The following is an 18,304-nucleotide window of genomic DNA, read 5'->3' as shown; positions in this document are numbered from 1 at the left end:
TCTAGTGGCATCTTCTATCTAGAGTTAAGAGATGGTCATTAAAGCACTGGAGTTTCTTTTGTAGTCAATATGTATTGTTCTAAAATTGCTGATTTTTTGAATGAATTTGTATTTCTGGAGTTCAGCGTGGGTTAGAATTAGAAAGCATTTGCCTTTCTCATCTCACCCTCTAAGGAGTAGCAATCTCCACTTTGCAAGCTTCCTTTATTTTAGAAAAATCCCTCTGTTTATTTTGTCCATAATCCCCAAATCATTTTCTACAAAAATGTCTGTTCTGAAACCACATTCCCAGTACATTCTGTAGAATAAATTTTACAAGTAGGAACCCGAGATGACTTGTGGGGGTAGCTCAGTCCCCCTCCCCTATTACTCCCTCTTTCCTGAAATCCCCCATATCCTCTCCCCCTTTCTTCTGCTTCCTACTCTTCTTCTAAGGTTGCTAACCTTCCGGTGGGTCATGAAGATCTCCTGGAATCAGTTCCCCTTAAATTTGCCTGCTTCAGATTGGGAAATCTGTGGAGTTTGGGGGCTGGATCCTTGGGAACCTGAAGTTTGGGGAGGGAAGCAACCTCAACAGCATATAATGTCATAGAGTCTATCCATTTTTTCCAGGGCAACTGAGTATGTCATCTGGACAGCAGTTGTAAACAACTAGACCCTTCCCACATGGGCCAATAAACGCTGACTAACCATGGTATAACTAAATTGTTGCGGGGGGGGGGGGACTTCGCATGGATTCCACTCCTAATGTGAGTCCGCTCCTTGTTTCCCCCACAACCCAGGTTTTTGAAGAACAACACTATCAGCAGTTTTGTTTTAACGTGAATTGCAGCTGCTGCCAAGCGAACAGCTGGCCTGGGAAACACATTATTTGGCAGCCCTTCCCTTTTTCCCTCAGTCCCTGCCTCTCTACTGCATAGCTGTGGAGAGGCACAGGGACAGCAGCATGGCTGTGGAGGTCCATCCCTGTCTAGCTTCATAGCTATGCAGCAGAGGGAAGTGAATGAAAAAAAGTGCCTTTGTGTGAAGGTGCAACAGCAACCTGCATTGCCTCTGAGGGCTCCATTTGCTGCCTGCACAGAGGCATGTGAATGCTCTGAGGGCAATGCGGGTTGCTTAACCCCAAATGCAACCTGCTGTACTTTGCCTGAGCAGAAAGGGCCCTAGTGAAACAACCTCTTGAGTATCCGTGAACAGATTACGGTAACAAACTATCAAACTGACCAGTGAAAAATCAGGCCTGAATCAGTGAGCGTTTGAGCATCCCTAAGGAAGGTTCGGTAAATGGAATGTTAAAGTATACCCTTTCCATATAGCAGAGGAAGTTCCAAAGCTTTGATGACTTACCATTATTTTCTTGCTGTTTTGGCTTTAAAAAAGAGCATTTTTATCCTTCAGCTGGCAATCCTGGTCCAAAAAAATCCATGGGACCACTTCGGGATTGCCAGCTAAAAGGATGTCAGTCACCAAGTAAGAAAAACTCTTCAGGCCTAGTAGGCTAAGTAGCTTCCGTGACAATGTGTATCAACTAAATTGCAAAACAACTTGAAACTTGAATTCCAAACTAGTGTGTGTAGTCAGTTTCAAAATACATGTAAATCAAGCCTAACAAGCACCCTGGATTAAAGCTCATCTCAAAAATTCTTCCAAGGGCTTATGAAATTCTTTTCTGTGGGACCGCAGTGCATCATTCTCGTCAAGGTCCTTAGATAGTCTTCTTTGGAACTCCTACTAGAACATCTCAGGGAAAAAAAAACCCCACCTCCCTCCCTCCCATTCCTTCTTGGTATTAAACTGTCCCCCTTTCTGTCCTGTTGCTAAGCAAGAATTCAGCTTGGTGGTACAGAAATCATCTCACCGTAGAGAAGCAGGTTAATAGACCAGGTCCCACCATGCAAAGAACAGATCAAAAGCATTCTCATAAACAATACAGTATTTTTAAATGTATCTCAATAAAAACTGATTGCTGAAATAAAAACTAAATAAAACTTAGATTTATGTCAGATTTCCAATTGTGGCCACACCTTCAAAGGGGGTGTGGTTGCCTCAGTCCATCCCATGTGGGGAGGGGATCTTACATTCAAAATTATGTGCACACTACTACGCTACTTGAAGTACATGAAAAGAGAGCCTGATACTTCCAGAAACAAAATTTGAAAGAGATTTTTACTACAGGACAGTTAACCATAGAAAGCCCCTTAAAGTTCATATATAGCAGATACCTTGTTTAAGGGAATGACAGAACCTTGATGTCATGGAAATATTGCTGGAGTAAGCAAGATTCTTTTCATTTTTTCCCTCTGTCCAGGATAATGATGCATATATATCTAAATGCATTAATGGCAGAAAAAGCAATTTTGAGAACAACATTTTTTGTGCTTTGTTCCACTACTATGAGAAAGCACTTGTGTGCATAACCTGGAAGAAAAAAAATACAAATTGAACACAGAGAAGAAATTCAAAACACTGTGGCAAACTGTGGGTTTGTAAAGACTTGACAGAATTGTTTGAAAAGGGAAAAATAGGAGAATTCAGATGTACCACAATCTAAGAAAAAATTTTGGACAGGAATAATTTGGACAGTTTTCTAAGTATTCCTATGAGAAAGAATTCTTATACATTTGGTACTGATCATGGTTTCAGAGTTGTTTTGGTTGCTCGTTTTTTTTCTTATGCACAATAGCTAATTAATAAAATCCTTGTCATTGATATAATTTTAAACAAAAGGGGGGTAAATACTTAGAATCCCCTGAATATTTCACGAATGCTGTAGATGTTTAATTAGAAACTGTGTCACATAAATAAACTACGAATCAATGTGACTATGTAAGATAAATGCCACACAGGCGGTTCGTACTTCTAAATCCTTAATCCAATATTAATGCAGTATTAAATATTACTCCACTGGTAACCCCAAAGGCTTTTAAATATACCACTCCAAGAAGCTTGAAGTAGATTTAATTCACCGTAGTATACAAGACCCATGCACCACATATAATCCCACTTAAACCTCCTTTTGCAGTGATTTATATACCTTGTGCTAGGACTTTATACAAGAATTAATCTCGTTCTGTTTTACCATTTGAATAAGAATACACATTGTGCAAAAATAAATGTTTAACATAGTGATGTTTTTAAACTGATGATCCTTCAGGTACATTCCAAGGTGGCTGAGTAATCTGAGAAAACTGTATCACAAAATGGCCTGCTCTTTCGGATTAGCTTAGAGTACCATAATGAAATTCCCAGGGAGAATAATAAAACATCCTAGCCTCAGGGTGGGTAGTTTGAGGGTGGTTAGGAGACACATGTGTCTCGTAGCATGTTCATACTCTTCAACAGTTCACAGATAAAGAGAGAGAGAGAGACACGCACAACCATTGCCTGGGTCCTGGATAGAGGCGCAATCCATGAGAGTGATGTCAGCAGTATGATCTGACAGCATTAGAAAAAGGTAGGGATAACATTTCAGACAACATAAAGTCCTTGTGGAGTACCAGTTTTAGATTATAAAACCAGGTGAGCTAAGCCACCTTCAAGACAAATCATATTAAATCCAAACATTCTACGTGAATGTAAGCATTTGTATCACATAGGCGGATTCCGCATGGGCAATAAACAGTACCCCTGGAATGGTAAAAACACTGTTCCAAGGGTGCTGTTTGCACGGCCACTGCCTTTGCAGCGAGGCAGCGCAATTCTTTTTTGGGGGAAACGCTGGCATTTGGTAAACAGTGTTTCCCTGCTGGTGCAGCGTTTTGGTACCTCCAGTTTTCCCCACACTCAGCTTCTCTCCTGATGGAGCTCAGCAGGGACGGGGAGGCATGCCCATGTTGACCTTCGGGGCCACATGGGCGTGCCTCCCCGTCCCTGCCAAGCTCCGTCAGGAAAGAAGCTGAGTGTGGGGAAAGGAAATGGAGGTGGAGCTGCCTCCGTGGGCAGCGGCTGCTCTGGGGCCACTCTCACCTCAGCGTGCGAATTGCCCCGGGGCTCCACCAGCATCATTTATGACAATGAGACGCTGCTGCCCCTCTGCCCTTGCAGTATCCGCCACAGGGGAAATTTTAGATGACATTTGCTCCAGTTCACAGTTGGGAAAGACCAAGGGAAAGGACAGATGTCCAAAACTACTTTATTCATCTGAGGCTTCTTTAATAAAAGATAGTAATTTTGTATTCACAATTGAATATTGTGTTGAATATTGAATTGAATTCCGGATCAGGTTCATGGTTTTGGTATTGGCCTTCAAAGCCCTGAATGATCTATGATTTTCATATGTGTGAGATCACATCTCCCAATACCACTTTCAGAGAGCATTTCGCTCATCTAGTAGTAATCTTCTGGAGGTCCCCATGATAAGCACAGAGCAAAGTCCTGCCAGGTTAAATAAGCCAGTTCCAAATGATTCCTCTGTTTCAAAGTTTTATTTGTTCAAAACTGCAGTTTCAGGAGATCTCCTGTGAGCTTCAGGGAGTAGTCTCAGAGCTCTATTGTTTGCAAACATTACATATACTCTTCCCGAGTTCACACACCCTGTCTCTTTACTCATTGGCTGGGCCGCTCCTGACACACACACCCTTTTGCTTACTTTTACCTTCTCCCATATTTGGGCATGCTCTAATGTCATATCTCCCCCTGTCCTGTACCAGGATTTGGTTGCTATATCAACCAAGTCTGTCTCTGTTTCAGTGTTTTTCTGCTTCTCTTATCATCTATTCTGCATTCCCGTGTGGTTACAGTCTCAGGCGAGGCCAATCTGTGTTTTTCTAAAGAAGCCCTTTCTAACTCCTCTAATAAATGATTCTTACATTTCTCTAATACTCGTAACAATACACATAATAAAATGGCTTTCCTTAATACATATATATGCTATCCCTATCTCCCAGCTCAAAAGAGATTTAACTGGTCCCTGCCTGGTGGAACTCTCTGCCACCTGAAACCACAGACTTGCAGGATGTATTACAGTTCCACAAGATATGTCTGCCAGGCCTATGGTTGAGACAGTACAATTATTCCAGCTGGCTGTTCTCCCCTTCCCTTCCTCCCTTCCTCTTCTTTTATGTCCTCCTTTCTCTTCCCTATTACTGCATTCCTATCTTTTTCACATCCTGCCCCTCCCTCTGTTTTCTTCTTTTATCCCCTTTTAATATTTCCCTCCCTTTCTCTCCCAACTCCTTGAATAGGCTGAAATAAATGTGTAGATGTGCTACACTGGTGTAGCAGGATTGTGGAATGAGACCCCCATTAGAAAATAAGACAAGAAATGCTGCGGCACCACACTTCAGGAATTTGTATGATGTATTTCACGTTGATGGAGATGAGTATTCTAACTGTTTTATTGTGCTATATTAATTTGTATTGCATATCATATTTTATACATTAAATTATCTTGGAAGCTGCCTTGAGCCTGGTCTTTGGCTGGGATAGGGTGGAATAAAAATCACAATAAAGTAAGGTAAATTAAACTGTCCCATTTTAATCTTGGGGAATCGTGCAGTTTAAAATGGCTTGGCCATATCTGTTAGTGTGGCTGTGCTAGAAAATTGTGTATCTTCGCCACAGACATCAATTCATACAGGTTCTGCTCATTTCATCAGATCACTCATTTCGCCAGCTCAGGCAATAGGTGGCATTAAAAGACCTCCACCAGAAATGATCTGCCAGTCAGAGCAAAGAATGTTGAACTTGGTAGGCTAATGGTCTGACACTGTGAAAGGCAGTTTTCTGTGCACGGTTAACATTTATGTGGTTGGGATTTTCCGTTTTTTAAAAACAAAAACTAGGAAGTTCTAAAATAAAATGCTTTAACTGTAAGAGAAGAGTTAAAGTAGATACAATTTTTAAAAAAACTAAATTGGAAGTTAGGAGTGTAACTTTCATGCTAAGTGAGCATTCTGAAGGTATACAAAATTACACCTTCGTACTCAGTTTTGACTTTTGCATGCAGCACACGTTCAGGATCTTGTTTATGCTGAATCCTGTTCAAAGAAGCTACATGTCCTAGGGTCTGGCACAATAATCTGGAAAAAGCACTTTTGGTTTCCAAACCAACCATGCCTGGTTCTGGATTGAACCTAGGATTGACAATTCCAAGTTAGAAAATTCTTGAAGATTTGGGGGTGGAGCCTGTGGAAATCAGGGTTTTTTAGGGGGGAGAGGGAGGAAATCCAACTGGGTATTTTGCCATAGAGTCCACCCTCCAAAGCAGCCATGTTCTCCAGGTTAACCAAAAGGAAAAGCACAGCTGCCAACCTGAAAATGAAGTCAAAAACCTCTTCACATGGAACAGCTGCTAAGATTGCAGCCATTTTAATTCAGATATCTTAGTCTTTCTCTTATTGACCAGTGTTTCTCTACTATTGTAAAATTGTATAATTCCATTCCAGAATTTTTTTAACATTAATGCTGCACAATGACCTCCAGTGCACATTTTCTGTATAGCAAATTCCTTTTGTTCAAGGTATATGCCAAAAGATCTGGGCAGTGGATGGAGAGTGTTCAGATAAAATTGTATACGGCTTTAGTAGACAGTCTAATTCCACTTTTATATTTGACTCCTGGAGTTTAGCAATTGAGTTGGCTCCATCTGCGATATTGTCTGCAAGTAAACTGGCATTCGTAAGCCGGCAGAATTTACAAGGTACCCCTCCTGTGGTTGCAGAAGCTGTCATTGCAGTTATGTATGGTTTTGTGGCTCCCTAAAGAATTATCAGCAGTAAACATTACAGCTTACTGCTGGAGGAATGTGTAAGGATTGTCGTCAGGAACTGCTGCCCTTGTGATCTCAGTTGGCCCTTTCTAGAGAGGCTGTAAATTCTAGAATGACAATGTGGGCATTCAGAAGAATCAAAGGGTACTAAATAGTGGTTGTGATATTAAAGGATAAAGGGACAGAAGGAACTTTTGCAATAGGCTCCTATGCTGCACTCACTGTAGAAAGCATGGCAAGGGTATAGACTGAGTTTTGAAAGACAGGTTTTTATTACCCCATCAGAATTTCATCCTCCTGACCAGTTATTAGGATGACAAGCAGTTTTTTAAAAATAAAACAGTGATTTTCACAGGCACCAGATCTCCTGTTTTGATAGGAGACCCCCCCCCCCACAACTTGACTCCAGATGTCTCTCTGTGGAGGAGCCTAATGGGAGGGGGGTATCAGTATCATCCTGATGTTACAATGGCCATTCCCTCACAACCTAGAAGTGTTATCACCATGTGTCAAAACCTAACCCAGCCTTTAGTGGCAGCAATGCTGAGCTCTGGCCCCTGAACCAGTATTCCAAACTCAAAACAGAATTTTTATTTTTTAAAAAAATTTAAAAATAGAATGGTTGTGAAACAGAGGATTAAAAAGCATACAGTGAACACAAAATTATGAGGTGCATTTCAGGTACACAATAAAACAACAAAGAACATAGCTTGCTTACTAGAAAGAATACTTACAAAGAAACTACCAAATAAGTCCTCAGTACATGGGCAAAGTTTTTCAAATAGAGGCAGAGCATCGACAAAGAAAAAGAAAAGTAATTGGTAACACTGTATAACTAATTTATGCTATTACCTAACCACATCAAATGATCATCAATGAACCAATCATATTACACATTGGTCCGAACTTTCTTGAAAACAGGCTCACTTTTCCCTACTTCTTTCTAAACTGAAATTCATTCAGTTAGGCACCAAAGTAGTCATTCTCTTGACACCGTGTCACAATACCCTAGAATTTACCTAAAACTAGACAGTTTTGTGTGAATCTCAGAGGTTTGCTCCATTGTGGTGACATTACTTGCAGGTTTGTGCCAGAAGTGCTATGGTGGTGTATGATACTAATTTACATCTCTCCCGACCACAAGTTTCTTGAAAAGTAGACAATACCTATGAACTCTAAGTGAAGAGTATTTATGGAAATGCTTAGAGTCACTCAAAGCTACTTTCCATCAGATGGATGGATATTGAACTGGGACTCTAAGGCCCATCCCCTCCCCAACCAAAAAACAAAAAACAATATAGATCACTAGATCATGTACCAACTTTCTTGTTTTTGTGTAAAACAAATATACCTTCTAGTTTTTTGTTCTGTTTTATTTTTTATGTTTAAGGTACTCTCTTTGTGGCTAGCATTTTGTTCTAAGCTAAGGTGCCAAGATTTCAGAAATAAAACTTCATACCTGCCTGAAGAGGTCATTCAAAATAGGTCAGTTTTACAATCTGCCTCATTACAACTAAGCACTGTTATGTAAAAATTATATTCACATTAAAAAGAACTTTACACCTTGTCATGGTTCTGCACTTTTTCCAATATATTTTCACAAACTCATTGCCTGCATGTTAGATTGGGCTATTGCTTCCTCAAAGTATATTTCTAGTAAAACTTTGTTAAGTCTCAATCACCAGGCAAGCAGCAAGGTAAAAAACGAGGTTTATTTACATAGATGGCTTCCACAGTAATACAGTAGGCAGAGAGAGAGAGAAACTTCGCATACGCTCATTTAAATATCACCCTCTCAGCTGACGTCACCCCCACAACTACGGAAACCTCAATACACGACAACTTAATATTCTTGGTTTCTTCAGTTCCCTGGGCCTCTTTTGCCTGTCCCATAGCCCCATTTATTCATTTAAATACTGACCGATTACACACAAAGCATCTGCTGTGTGATGGGGCAAATGTTTTTCACTGCAAGATTTCATGTACAGACGTATTTCCTCAAGCCCCACTTTCATTTTCTATTCTCCTGTGGCAAGCGAGTCTACTTGTAGCATGAATTTAATTTTGCTTTGCAACCAGAGTGGGCAGATTTGCCAGTGGCACAGCTTTGCCCCAGATCACTTCCCTCCATCCACAGCAAGCTGGCCTAGTCTCATCGCGTTACTCCCTCGCATTGCTTTGCACGCTTCCCTATCTTCCCTGTTGCCAACTCCTTCCCGTTTCTCTAAATGCTTGTATCGATACATCAATATAATAATAATAACAACAACAACAGACAGTTGGCTTTTGCAAAGGAACAACACAAGCAGAGTCTCTTTCTGTTTCCAACTCTGCTTCTGCCCTCCCCAATGATCAGGAGGCTTTCAGACAAGCTTCTATTTCAAAAACAAGCCTTTTTCTTGTAGCAGCAATGAGGGAGAGAGAGAGAGAGAGAGAGAGAGTGGCGGAAGGGAGGGGGAAAGAATGCCAGTGGCTTTTGATGGGAGGAGTTGAGAGAAGTAGCAAAAGGAGAGTCTGGTTGAGACTTCAGAAAGCAGTTATAGGGCAGGCACTAGGCTGCTTCCTCATGTATGAACAGAGAAACTTGAGGAGAGCCCTCTGCAAGCCCACTGCACAGAGAATAGTCCTGAGGTAAGCATTCTCTGCATAATTGGCCCTCGTGATTAAACAATCAGAATGTCTCTTCTTTAGATGAGAGGCTCAGATTCCACAGACTGATGGTTATGATGCAGCAAGGTAGTTTAAAGTGGTGTTTATAAGTAGAGTTTCCTTCATTGTCTCATTACCCATAAAAAGAGAAAAAATGGAGATTAGTATTACACCCCCCATTTTGAGTAGTGATACATCAGGAGCAGCATCTCTGAATGGTACAAATGTTCACTTTCTATGTTTGATTGGCTGGTATTTAATATTTTATTTTGCTGTAATCACAAGTATGTTACTGTTTATATTATTTATATTCATTCGTGTTTTTGTTGCAGCTGTCTATGAGTTATGATTATATGACTTTGTTCCTTGTTATTTTAAATCTATTTTTGAGCTTAGATGGATTTTATAGCTGTCATCTATTTAACTCCTTTTTGCTCTGGTAGCAATAAGAGCTGTCCAGTGGCCAGAGTGTCAGATTAGGACTAGGTATTCCTGAATTTAAATTCCCATTCTGCCATGGAAATTTACTGTGTGACATTGGGCTGGTCATTTTTCAGAGTAAAGTACCTCACACGGTTGTTGTAAAGGCAAGATGAGAGATGAGCCCTCTGTAGCTTCCTAACGGAATCAAAATACAATTGATCATCAAGTCACATCTGGTTTATGACAACCCCTGATCAGGTTTTTAAGGCAAGAGTCATTCAGAAGCAGCTTGCTGTTGCCTGCTTCCACATCATAACCCTGGTATTCCTTGAAGGAATCCTAGTCAAATATTTGACTGGTCAACCCTGCTTAGCTTCTGAGATCTGATACGATCAGGCTAGCCTGGACTTTCCATGTCAGGGAATTGGTTCTATTTTGTAGACTATCCTGGTATTTTTTATTTGTTCTTATTTTATTGCCGTTTTATTGTTCTTGTAAACTGACTTATGAGCCCTTCTGACCTGAGAGTACAGTCTAAAAATGCTTGAAATAAAAGGGTTTTTTTTAAAAAAAAAAAATCTAGAACTCTAAATTGACTTGCTTTTTGTTAATTATTGCAAATTATTTAGGAACATGAACTTTCTGTCCTCACACTTTTTCCCCAGCACATCTGAATGATTTTAACACACATACACACACATCTTTTGAAAGATGTGCTGGTATTTCTGATCAGTAATAAAATAAAAGCTGTTTTTCATTTAGTTTCATGGGAAAACTGTAGGATTTTAACTCTATCTTTTCTATGCTCTCAAGCACACCAGTCCTTCTGCCCAACAAAGGCCGTTTCCGCATGGCCTCCTTGCGCCCCCACGCCGCCAAGAGTGCGGGCGGCGTGGGGGCGCAAGTTCGTTCGCGATCTGCAAGCATCTGCAAGCGGGAGAAGCTGGAAGACGGCAGAGAGGCGGCTCCGCCCGCGACGGAGGGGCCTTCAGCCCTCGCGCCCCACTCACTGTGTCCTCTCATTAAGCCTGCGGGCGTCGCGAGCCCTGCCCGCGCTGCCCTCCAACCCCTGGAAGTCGGAGGACAGTGTGGGCGGGCTGCGCGACGCCCCGCAAAAACGGCGCACGGCGAGGACACCGCGTGAGTGGGGCGGAGCCATGGAGACAGCGTCTTCCCGGCCAGTTCGCAGACCGGGCTACAGGGAAGACGCCTTCCCTCTAACAACAACCCTTTAAAGGGTTGTTGTTTAGGGCGGCTTGATGCGCTAGCCTCTGGGGAAGGGAAGAAGAGTCAGATGCGCGCCGCTGCTAGCGTTGCAGCAGCGCCTGTGGTAGACAGCGGCGGCCTGGGGGCGCCTTTTTTGGCACCCCCAGGCCGTCATAAATGGGCCGTGCGGAAACGGCCAAAATGATTTTAAAATATTTCTGCTTCAGTGGCATAATAATTATGGATTTTTATTCTTTTAAAATATTTCTTTCCTATCGAAATATTTCTACTTGCTCATAATATTCTCAGTTTTAATTATGTACAGAAGATCTTTATCAACACAATGAAGCTTGGCTTGAATAAATCCATGCATCAGCATCAATCACATTATTTTTTAGCCTTCTCTTTTAGAGGGTATGAATTAAGATTATTGGTGGTCATGCTGGTTTGCAGAACAATTTAAACCATAGGAACATCATAATATCTTTTTGTTAGCACTAACTACAGTGTGCAGAGAAGTTGGGAGATAACCAGAAAGATGAAACATTGTAGGTGTTTTTCCATTCCAATTATGAGAAACCTCATGCTTCCTTAATGTATAGGTGAAAAAATAACAACCTGGAAGCATAATAGCAACAAGTGATGAAATGCCATGAGGATTTCTTTCTCTATTACCATTTTTATGCCCCACCTCTTCCTATGGCTCAGGGTGCCTATTGTGGTTTCTCCAAGCTGTGTGCTCATGGTCTGGTTATTTTTGCTCCTAACATTTCACCTGCATCAATGACTGGCATCTTCAGAGTCATGTCATGGTCTCTCTAGAAACACACCTTACTGTGTAAAATTAGGAGCAAAAACTACCAGTCTACAGCCACAACAGCCAAAGCCTGAGTAAATAAAATAGCCCATTCCATAAAGTTGGAGCAGTCATAGGGGAAAAATATGCTTGGTGAACCAACTTTATTGAGGAAACCATGAGAAGGGAGCAATCTGAAAACTGTTTCTGTCACACAGGGACATACAATTAGAAAGTCCTTGCATAGGGTCACCCCTTTGCTCAATAATCACTAACAGACTATTGGGGGGAAAGGATCCTCTAGTTTGGAAGTGCCCTGAAACTTAATGTATTTTGCTTATAACCCATTCACATTACACAACCACAAATCAGAAAGACTGATGAGATCTACCAAAATCTGCACAAATGGGGAAACATTTTTTATAGAATCACTATATATGTTATAATATTATACAAGGAAGCTCTTATTAAACAATAAATAAATAAACCAATAAAGGATTGGGCTGTTTCAATTGTTTAAGCTCTGTTTTGTTTTCATTAGATTTAAAGGGAAAGCAAAATTAGAATTCTTTATAAACATTATTTGTTTATTGAATCATCAGCTTTTTACTGGGTGTGCAGACTTTTCATACTGAACAAAACCTTGTTTATACACATGGTGAGAGGTCAATAGCATTTAGAATGGAAACTCTGATCCCTTCATATTACATCAGTACCTTCATAATGAGCTGGTAGCAGAAGTCAATTTCTGAGTGAATAAATGTTTACATAGCAAATTACTTCCATTCAAGGACTCTCTTGTCTGTAATCTCATCATAAAGAGCAAAGGTTAAATGTGCACAGAGGGTGAACAACCACCTTTTTCCGGTCATGGTCAGGGGCAAGTCACCTTGTCACCGGTGACTTGAAGAAAGCTTTTTCATGGCGTTCTGCACTTATTCCCTTGTGGATTAGGAAAGCACCAACATAATTAAAAGGCAATGAAACCATCACTTTTAACTGAGCAGGGAATAAAGTTAATGGCAAAACAGGTTTAAATGTTTATTAAAAGCTTGGCTGTTCTACATTTTTACTGAATCAACTATTTCTAGAGATAGTTGAGGTCATTCCAACCATGGTTTTGCATCACAAAATCTTTTTAATGATACACATAGAGGACTTGTTAGTGGGTTGCCTCAGGAGGCAGCTTGCACACATTTTCTGTTGCAGCACATAGATGGTTGTGTTTTCCTTCCCCAGAAGCATCTCTTTCTATATTTATTTATCATCTGTTACATATTTATCCCAGAGTCCCTCCAGGAAGGTCAGTATGCATACAATTCTCCTTCCCCCATTTTACCCTCATGAAAATCATCTGTAGTAGGTTGAGGTGAGAGACAGTTGTTGGCCACACATCATTCACAAAGCTTCAGGGCTGAGTGGGAATTTCAACCTTTGTCTTTACAATTGTTGTTGAACAGTCTAACTGCTATAGCACATTACTGTCCCCACAATGGCTATATTTTCCAGTATTCAAGAGTGCCCTTAGGTTAGTGATAGATTAGAAATATGAACCCACCAGATGTAAAAAAAAAAGTCAGAATAACTTCAGGCAAGATGCAAAGCTTATCAGTTATGGTACCTAAAGGTGTCTTGAGATTGTGTTGGAAGTGGGTAAAAAGCTACACCATTTGGGATTTTTCTGATGTTGGGGGACAGGAAAGCGTGAGGAATGACTTGAGAGAGTTTGTAATGGGAAGGGGTGATTGGTGGAAATTGTCAATATAGTATGGATCCAACCAGTGGTGGGATTCAAATAATTTAACAACTAGTTGTTTACAAGCACCATTTTAACAACTGGTTCTGCCGAAGTGGTGCGAATCTGCTGAATCCCACCACTGGATCCAACCCATAGAGTGGTAAATTAGGAAAGAACCAGAGGTGGGATCCAACCAGTTCTCACCACTTCTCTAGAAGTGGTTACTAATTTTTTCTGAGTACCGAGAAGGGGTTACTAAAGCAACCTCCCTGCCCAATAGGGACTGGAGGTACGTGTGTGCAGTGGCACCACTGTTTGAATCCCACCACCATCAGAACCTATTATTAAAATTTTTGGATCCCACCACTGGAAAGAACTCACATGATTGTGAACATGAATCTAGGATCTGGTGTATGGGTATATTGATGTAGGAATAAAGATTTCTACTCTATGTACTAAAATATTGTAAGGCCATCCCAGCTCAACACTGAGGGTAGCATACAATGCTTGAAGAAAAGTCTTGGACAAGTAGTAGAAGCAGATATGGGTTGTTAAAGGAAAGTGAAATACAATCTAGTTGAGGTTGAAAGTAGAAACAGATTTATTTGCAGTGGTTTACATAGAAATGCAAAGAAAGGGGAGTACTGAGGATTTTTTAAAAAAAACATAAACAAGATCCAGATTATCTAGACACTTCACAGAATACAGGAAAGAAAAAAATTCCCTTCATTTTGCAGATCATAACACAATATGGAAGCATGCGGCTAAAATGATTTAGCAAAGCAGTGTAGTGTAATGGACTGACTGTGAATCATGAAGTTTCCATTTGAAATCTCCTGTATACTGTGAATTCAGTAGTCTGTCTTTGCCAAGCCACCCACCCCAAGTTCTCCACCCCAGTCTGCAGATTAAGACAGTAATGATCACGTGGAAGGATTACAGCATGAAGCACATTTAAGAGCACTTTAAGTAGCCTAAATATTATTGTTCAGTATGCTTTCATCCCAGCCCTACACAAGCGCCATGCTGCGCTTCTTTGCATGAATAACATTCCAGATGGTGCCATGCTTAACGAAGATATTATTGCTCTGAATTATTTTACAGGCACCTCTGTGGTACAAGTAACAGCTACTGATGCAGATGACCCAACATATGGCAACAGTGCCAGGGTGGTTTACAGCATTCTTCAAGGACAGCCTTATTTTTCTGTGGAACCAAAGACAGGTAAGAACTATCATGCTGTCTCTATCCAACACATCTCTGAAGCAAGGAAAAACAAAAAGAAAATCTTAAGTAGCAAAGTAATACAGATAGAGGTGTATGTGATGGCATGTTTACCTGAACTTAGATTGCAGGAGAGAGACTGTGAGGGGAAAAAAAAAACTGCAGTGAACGCCATTTGTGGATGAGTATGTCTGCTCACAGCTGTATCAGCTAAATGGCAGCTCCATGTTCGGTGACTGTATACCTCTGATTATCAGGGTCAAACAGCAAGGGATTGTTCTTACCTTTGAGTTTCTAAATGTTATCTAACTGACCACTATTGAACTGCTAGGCTAGGTGAGCCTTCATCTGATTCAGCAAAATAATTACTGGGTTTCTGTGAATTTTTCTTTGAAAGACTTTCTCCTTTGAAATGTTCACTTCAGTTTTACCATTAAAAATGTAGCAACATTCAATGTTGGTAAAAAAATCTCCGATCCAACTGTTAAGGTAAGAATAGTTCCCCTAGCCATGCATAGATGGCAGTGCCATATAAATACTTGAAATTATTTTGATTCATCTCTACCCTTTTGTGATCTCACTAATTTCTTCATTCTTTCTGCCATTGCCTCAGTCATCACCACTCTCTCAGGTTTCCCAAGACATTTATCATCACTGTAGTACTCCAAGGGCTTGTTGAAATTTCGTATTTGTTGAGAGCTGCTTTTATCTGACCTGTATTTTTTACACATTTTAATTATATATATATTTCATACTTATTTTCCAAGGACTAGATTTATGTAGTGGAATGCTCTAGTAGCTAGAGTGTTTGGACTAAGTTTTGGTAAACTCATATTCAAATCCCACTGTGTTGTAGAACCACCTAGCTCTCTCAGCCTAACACATCTCACGGGGTTATTGTGAGAATAAAATGGAGGAGGGGAGACTAATCTATGACTCCTTGAGCTCTATGGAGGAAGGACCCAATGGCAATGTACTAAATAAATTAATAGTACTTGGAAACCATTAGGGTTGCCAGCCATTGGGGAGCAACCAGCAAAGAGGGAGGTGGTGGGAACTAGGATTGACAACTCTGGGTTCAGAAACACCTGGAGATTTAAAGGTGGAGCCTGGGACCATGGGGCTTAGGGAGGGGAGGGACTTTGGTAGGGTATAATACCATGCAGTCCTCCTTCCAAAGCAGCACTATTACTCCAGGGGAAGTGGAATAAATGTTTTTAATGAATGAACGAACAATTTATGTAGCCTGGAGATCTGTTGTAATTCCAGGGGATCTCCAGCCCCAACCTGGCGATTGGCAAACCTAGTGGAGACCAAAGTGTTTTATCCAAGAAACAGAGCATCATGTTGGTGATGTTACCCAAAGTATCTCTTTTAGAGTGGGGAATTAGTAAGATAAATGTTGCTTTGTTAGAGGGAGAAACCACAGATCTTTGCCACCTTTGTTTACAGTAGGTTTTTCTCCTTAGAAATCCCAAGCGTCAGAAGCAAAGTTTCACAATCTTAATGAGAAAAATAAAATAATGAATTTACAGGCACACAAATACTATCATGCAAGCACACGGAGTATTCACACAGTCCTTGGGTTTAGAAAGAGATGGGGGGAAAGGTCTGGAATAGATCAGGTCATTGCAAGAAGGGGTAATAGTTACCTTCTTGAATAGGAAAGGTCCAGAAACAGAGTCCAAAGCCTGAGTTTGGAATCCAAGAGGTCAGGGTGGAAAACACTGAGCGAAGGACTCCCATGTGGGCAGGCTAGGTATAAGAAAAGTTAACTCTCTAGTGATGTTAAGAGAACTTAATCTCTTTAAACAACTAAAGTCCAGTAGATGATTAGATTTTAGCATGGAACTGATGAAATCATAGTTGCCGGGGCATTGCAGTTCACAGTGGGGCAATGGTTCCTAGAGACGAGACAGGAAAAAGGTGATATAATTAAGAGGTAGAGAGTAGCTCACAGGTAGCATTGATTGCATTGGGCTTATCTGGCTTTAGCATATCTTTAGTGAACAGGAAATAAGGTACATCTGGGTCTCAGGGCTGTGGTAGTTTGTCTGGAAAAATCCTTTTTTCCTAATAGCTGCAGGAAGGGCACATCTGGCTAAAATGCATATGAAATGCGGAGCTGAGGATCTTGTCCAGACAGATCCCTTCCTATTGGCATCACAGTACAAGGTTGGAGATTTATTTTATTTATTTTTATTATTAGTTTTATATACCGCCCTCCCCCTGAGGGCTCAGGGCGGTTTACAACAAGATTAAAACATACAGTAAAACATAATTTAAATATTAGTTACATAAAAAACAGAACCCATTAAAAATGTGGATGGCGTCTGGCTACCCCCTCCCCTCCTTGTGCACACGGGAGGCCAGATGACATGGTAGATGTTTTTAACCAGGCTGGCCCAAGAGAAATGCCTGGCAGAACAAGGTCCATCTTGCAGGTTCCCTGCGCGGAAAATCTGTAAGTCCCACAGGGCCCTGATCTCCCTAGGGAGCCTGTTCCACCAGGTAGGGGGCAGGGCTGAGAAGGCCCTGCCCCTCGTCGAAACCAGCCTGATCATTTTTGGGCCAGGGATCACAAGTAGGTCCTTCTCCAAGGGAGGCCGAGGAGGGGGCTTCTACCGGGCAATATGGGGAGAGAAGCGGTAACCTTCCAAGGGTATATGCAGGTCCGAGACCGCTGTAACGCCTTTTGAAGGTCAAAACCAACATCTCTTTAAAACATAATCCAGAACTCAATTGGCAGCCAGTGCAGATGGTATAGGATCGGTGTAATTCGATCCCTGCTCGAACTGCCAGTAAGCAGCCTGGCTGCTGCATTCTGAATGAGTTTTAATTTCCGGATCATGGCCAAAGGCAAGCCCGCGTAGAGCGAGTTACAGTAGTCTAACCTGGAGGTGACCATTGGCATTAGATGGCATTAGAACACCTTCATGAAAGACTTGTAGAGGACTGCTTCTAGGTTAAACACACACACGCACACCCATCTTACCACAGTTCGATCTGGTAACAGTGGCATAACTCCACTTCTACATATCCATCAGAAATGATGTTGTACTGTTGGTGCACTGTCAGCTTTTCAGTAATTTTCCCATCAGCACCCTGTTGATTGGTGGTGGATAATGAAGAAGGATGCTTGCAGGCAGATCTCTGTAAATCACTCTCCCTATTCAGACACTCTTTTCAGGCATTTCCTTAAAAACATTGTAGTATGGTCATGCTTTTATCAACCATATTTTGTTAGAATAATAGGTGTTATACATGACAGAGCAGGGGAACAGTGACAAGGCAGGACTCTAATCTGGAGAAGCCAGTTTGATTCCAACTCCTCCATATAAGTGGCAAACTCTTATCTGGTGAATCAGATTTGTTTACTCACTGCTACATTCCTGCTGGTTGACCTTTGGCTAGTCACCATTCTTCAGAATTCTTTCAACCCCACCTACCTCACCAGGTGTCTGCTGTGGGAAGAGAAAGGGAAAGGAGTTTGTAAGCTGCGTTGAATCTTCTTACTGGAGAGAAAGGTGGGGTATAAATCCAAACGTCTCCTCCTGTT

General features: G+C 41.2%; 1 protein-coding gene across 1 annotated transcript in view; it reads left to right on the top strand.

The window, feature by feature from the left end:
* The window catches only part of LOC125438911 (cadherin-7), a 149,850-nt gene that overhangs the window by 82,397 nt on the left and 49,149 nt on the right, over window positions 1-18,304 (top strand). Inside the window, exon 4 of the mRNA XM_048507603.1 lies at window positions 14,626-14,745. Coding sequence (XP_048363560.1) covers window positions 14,626-14,745 — 120 coding nt within the window. The remainder of the gene's footprint in view (window positions 1-14,625; window positions 14,746-18,304) is intronic.

Source organism: Sphaerodactylus townsendi, linkage group LG09 (assembly GCF_021028975.2).
Source record: "Sphaerodactylus townsendi isolate TG3544 linkage group LG09, MPM_Stown_v2.3, whole genome shotgun sequence".
In the NCBI taxonomy this organism is placed as follows: Eukaryota; Metazoa; Chordata; class Lepidosauria; order Squamata; family Sphaerodactylidae; genus Sphaerodactylus; species Sphaerodactylus townsendi.
The sequence above is the reverse complement of the archived record's forward strand: the minus strand, read 5'-3'. Positions and strand labels throughout refer to the sequence as shown.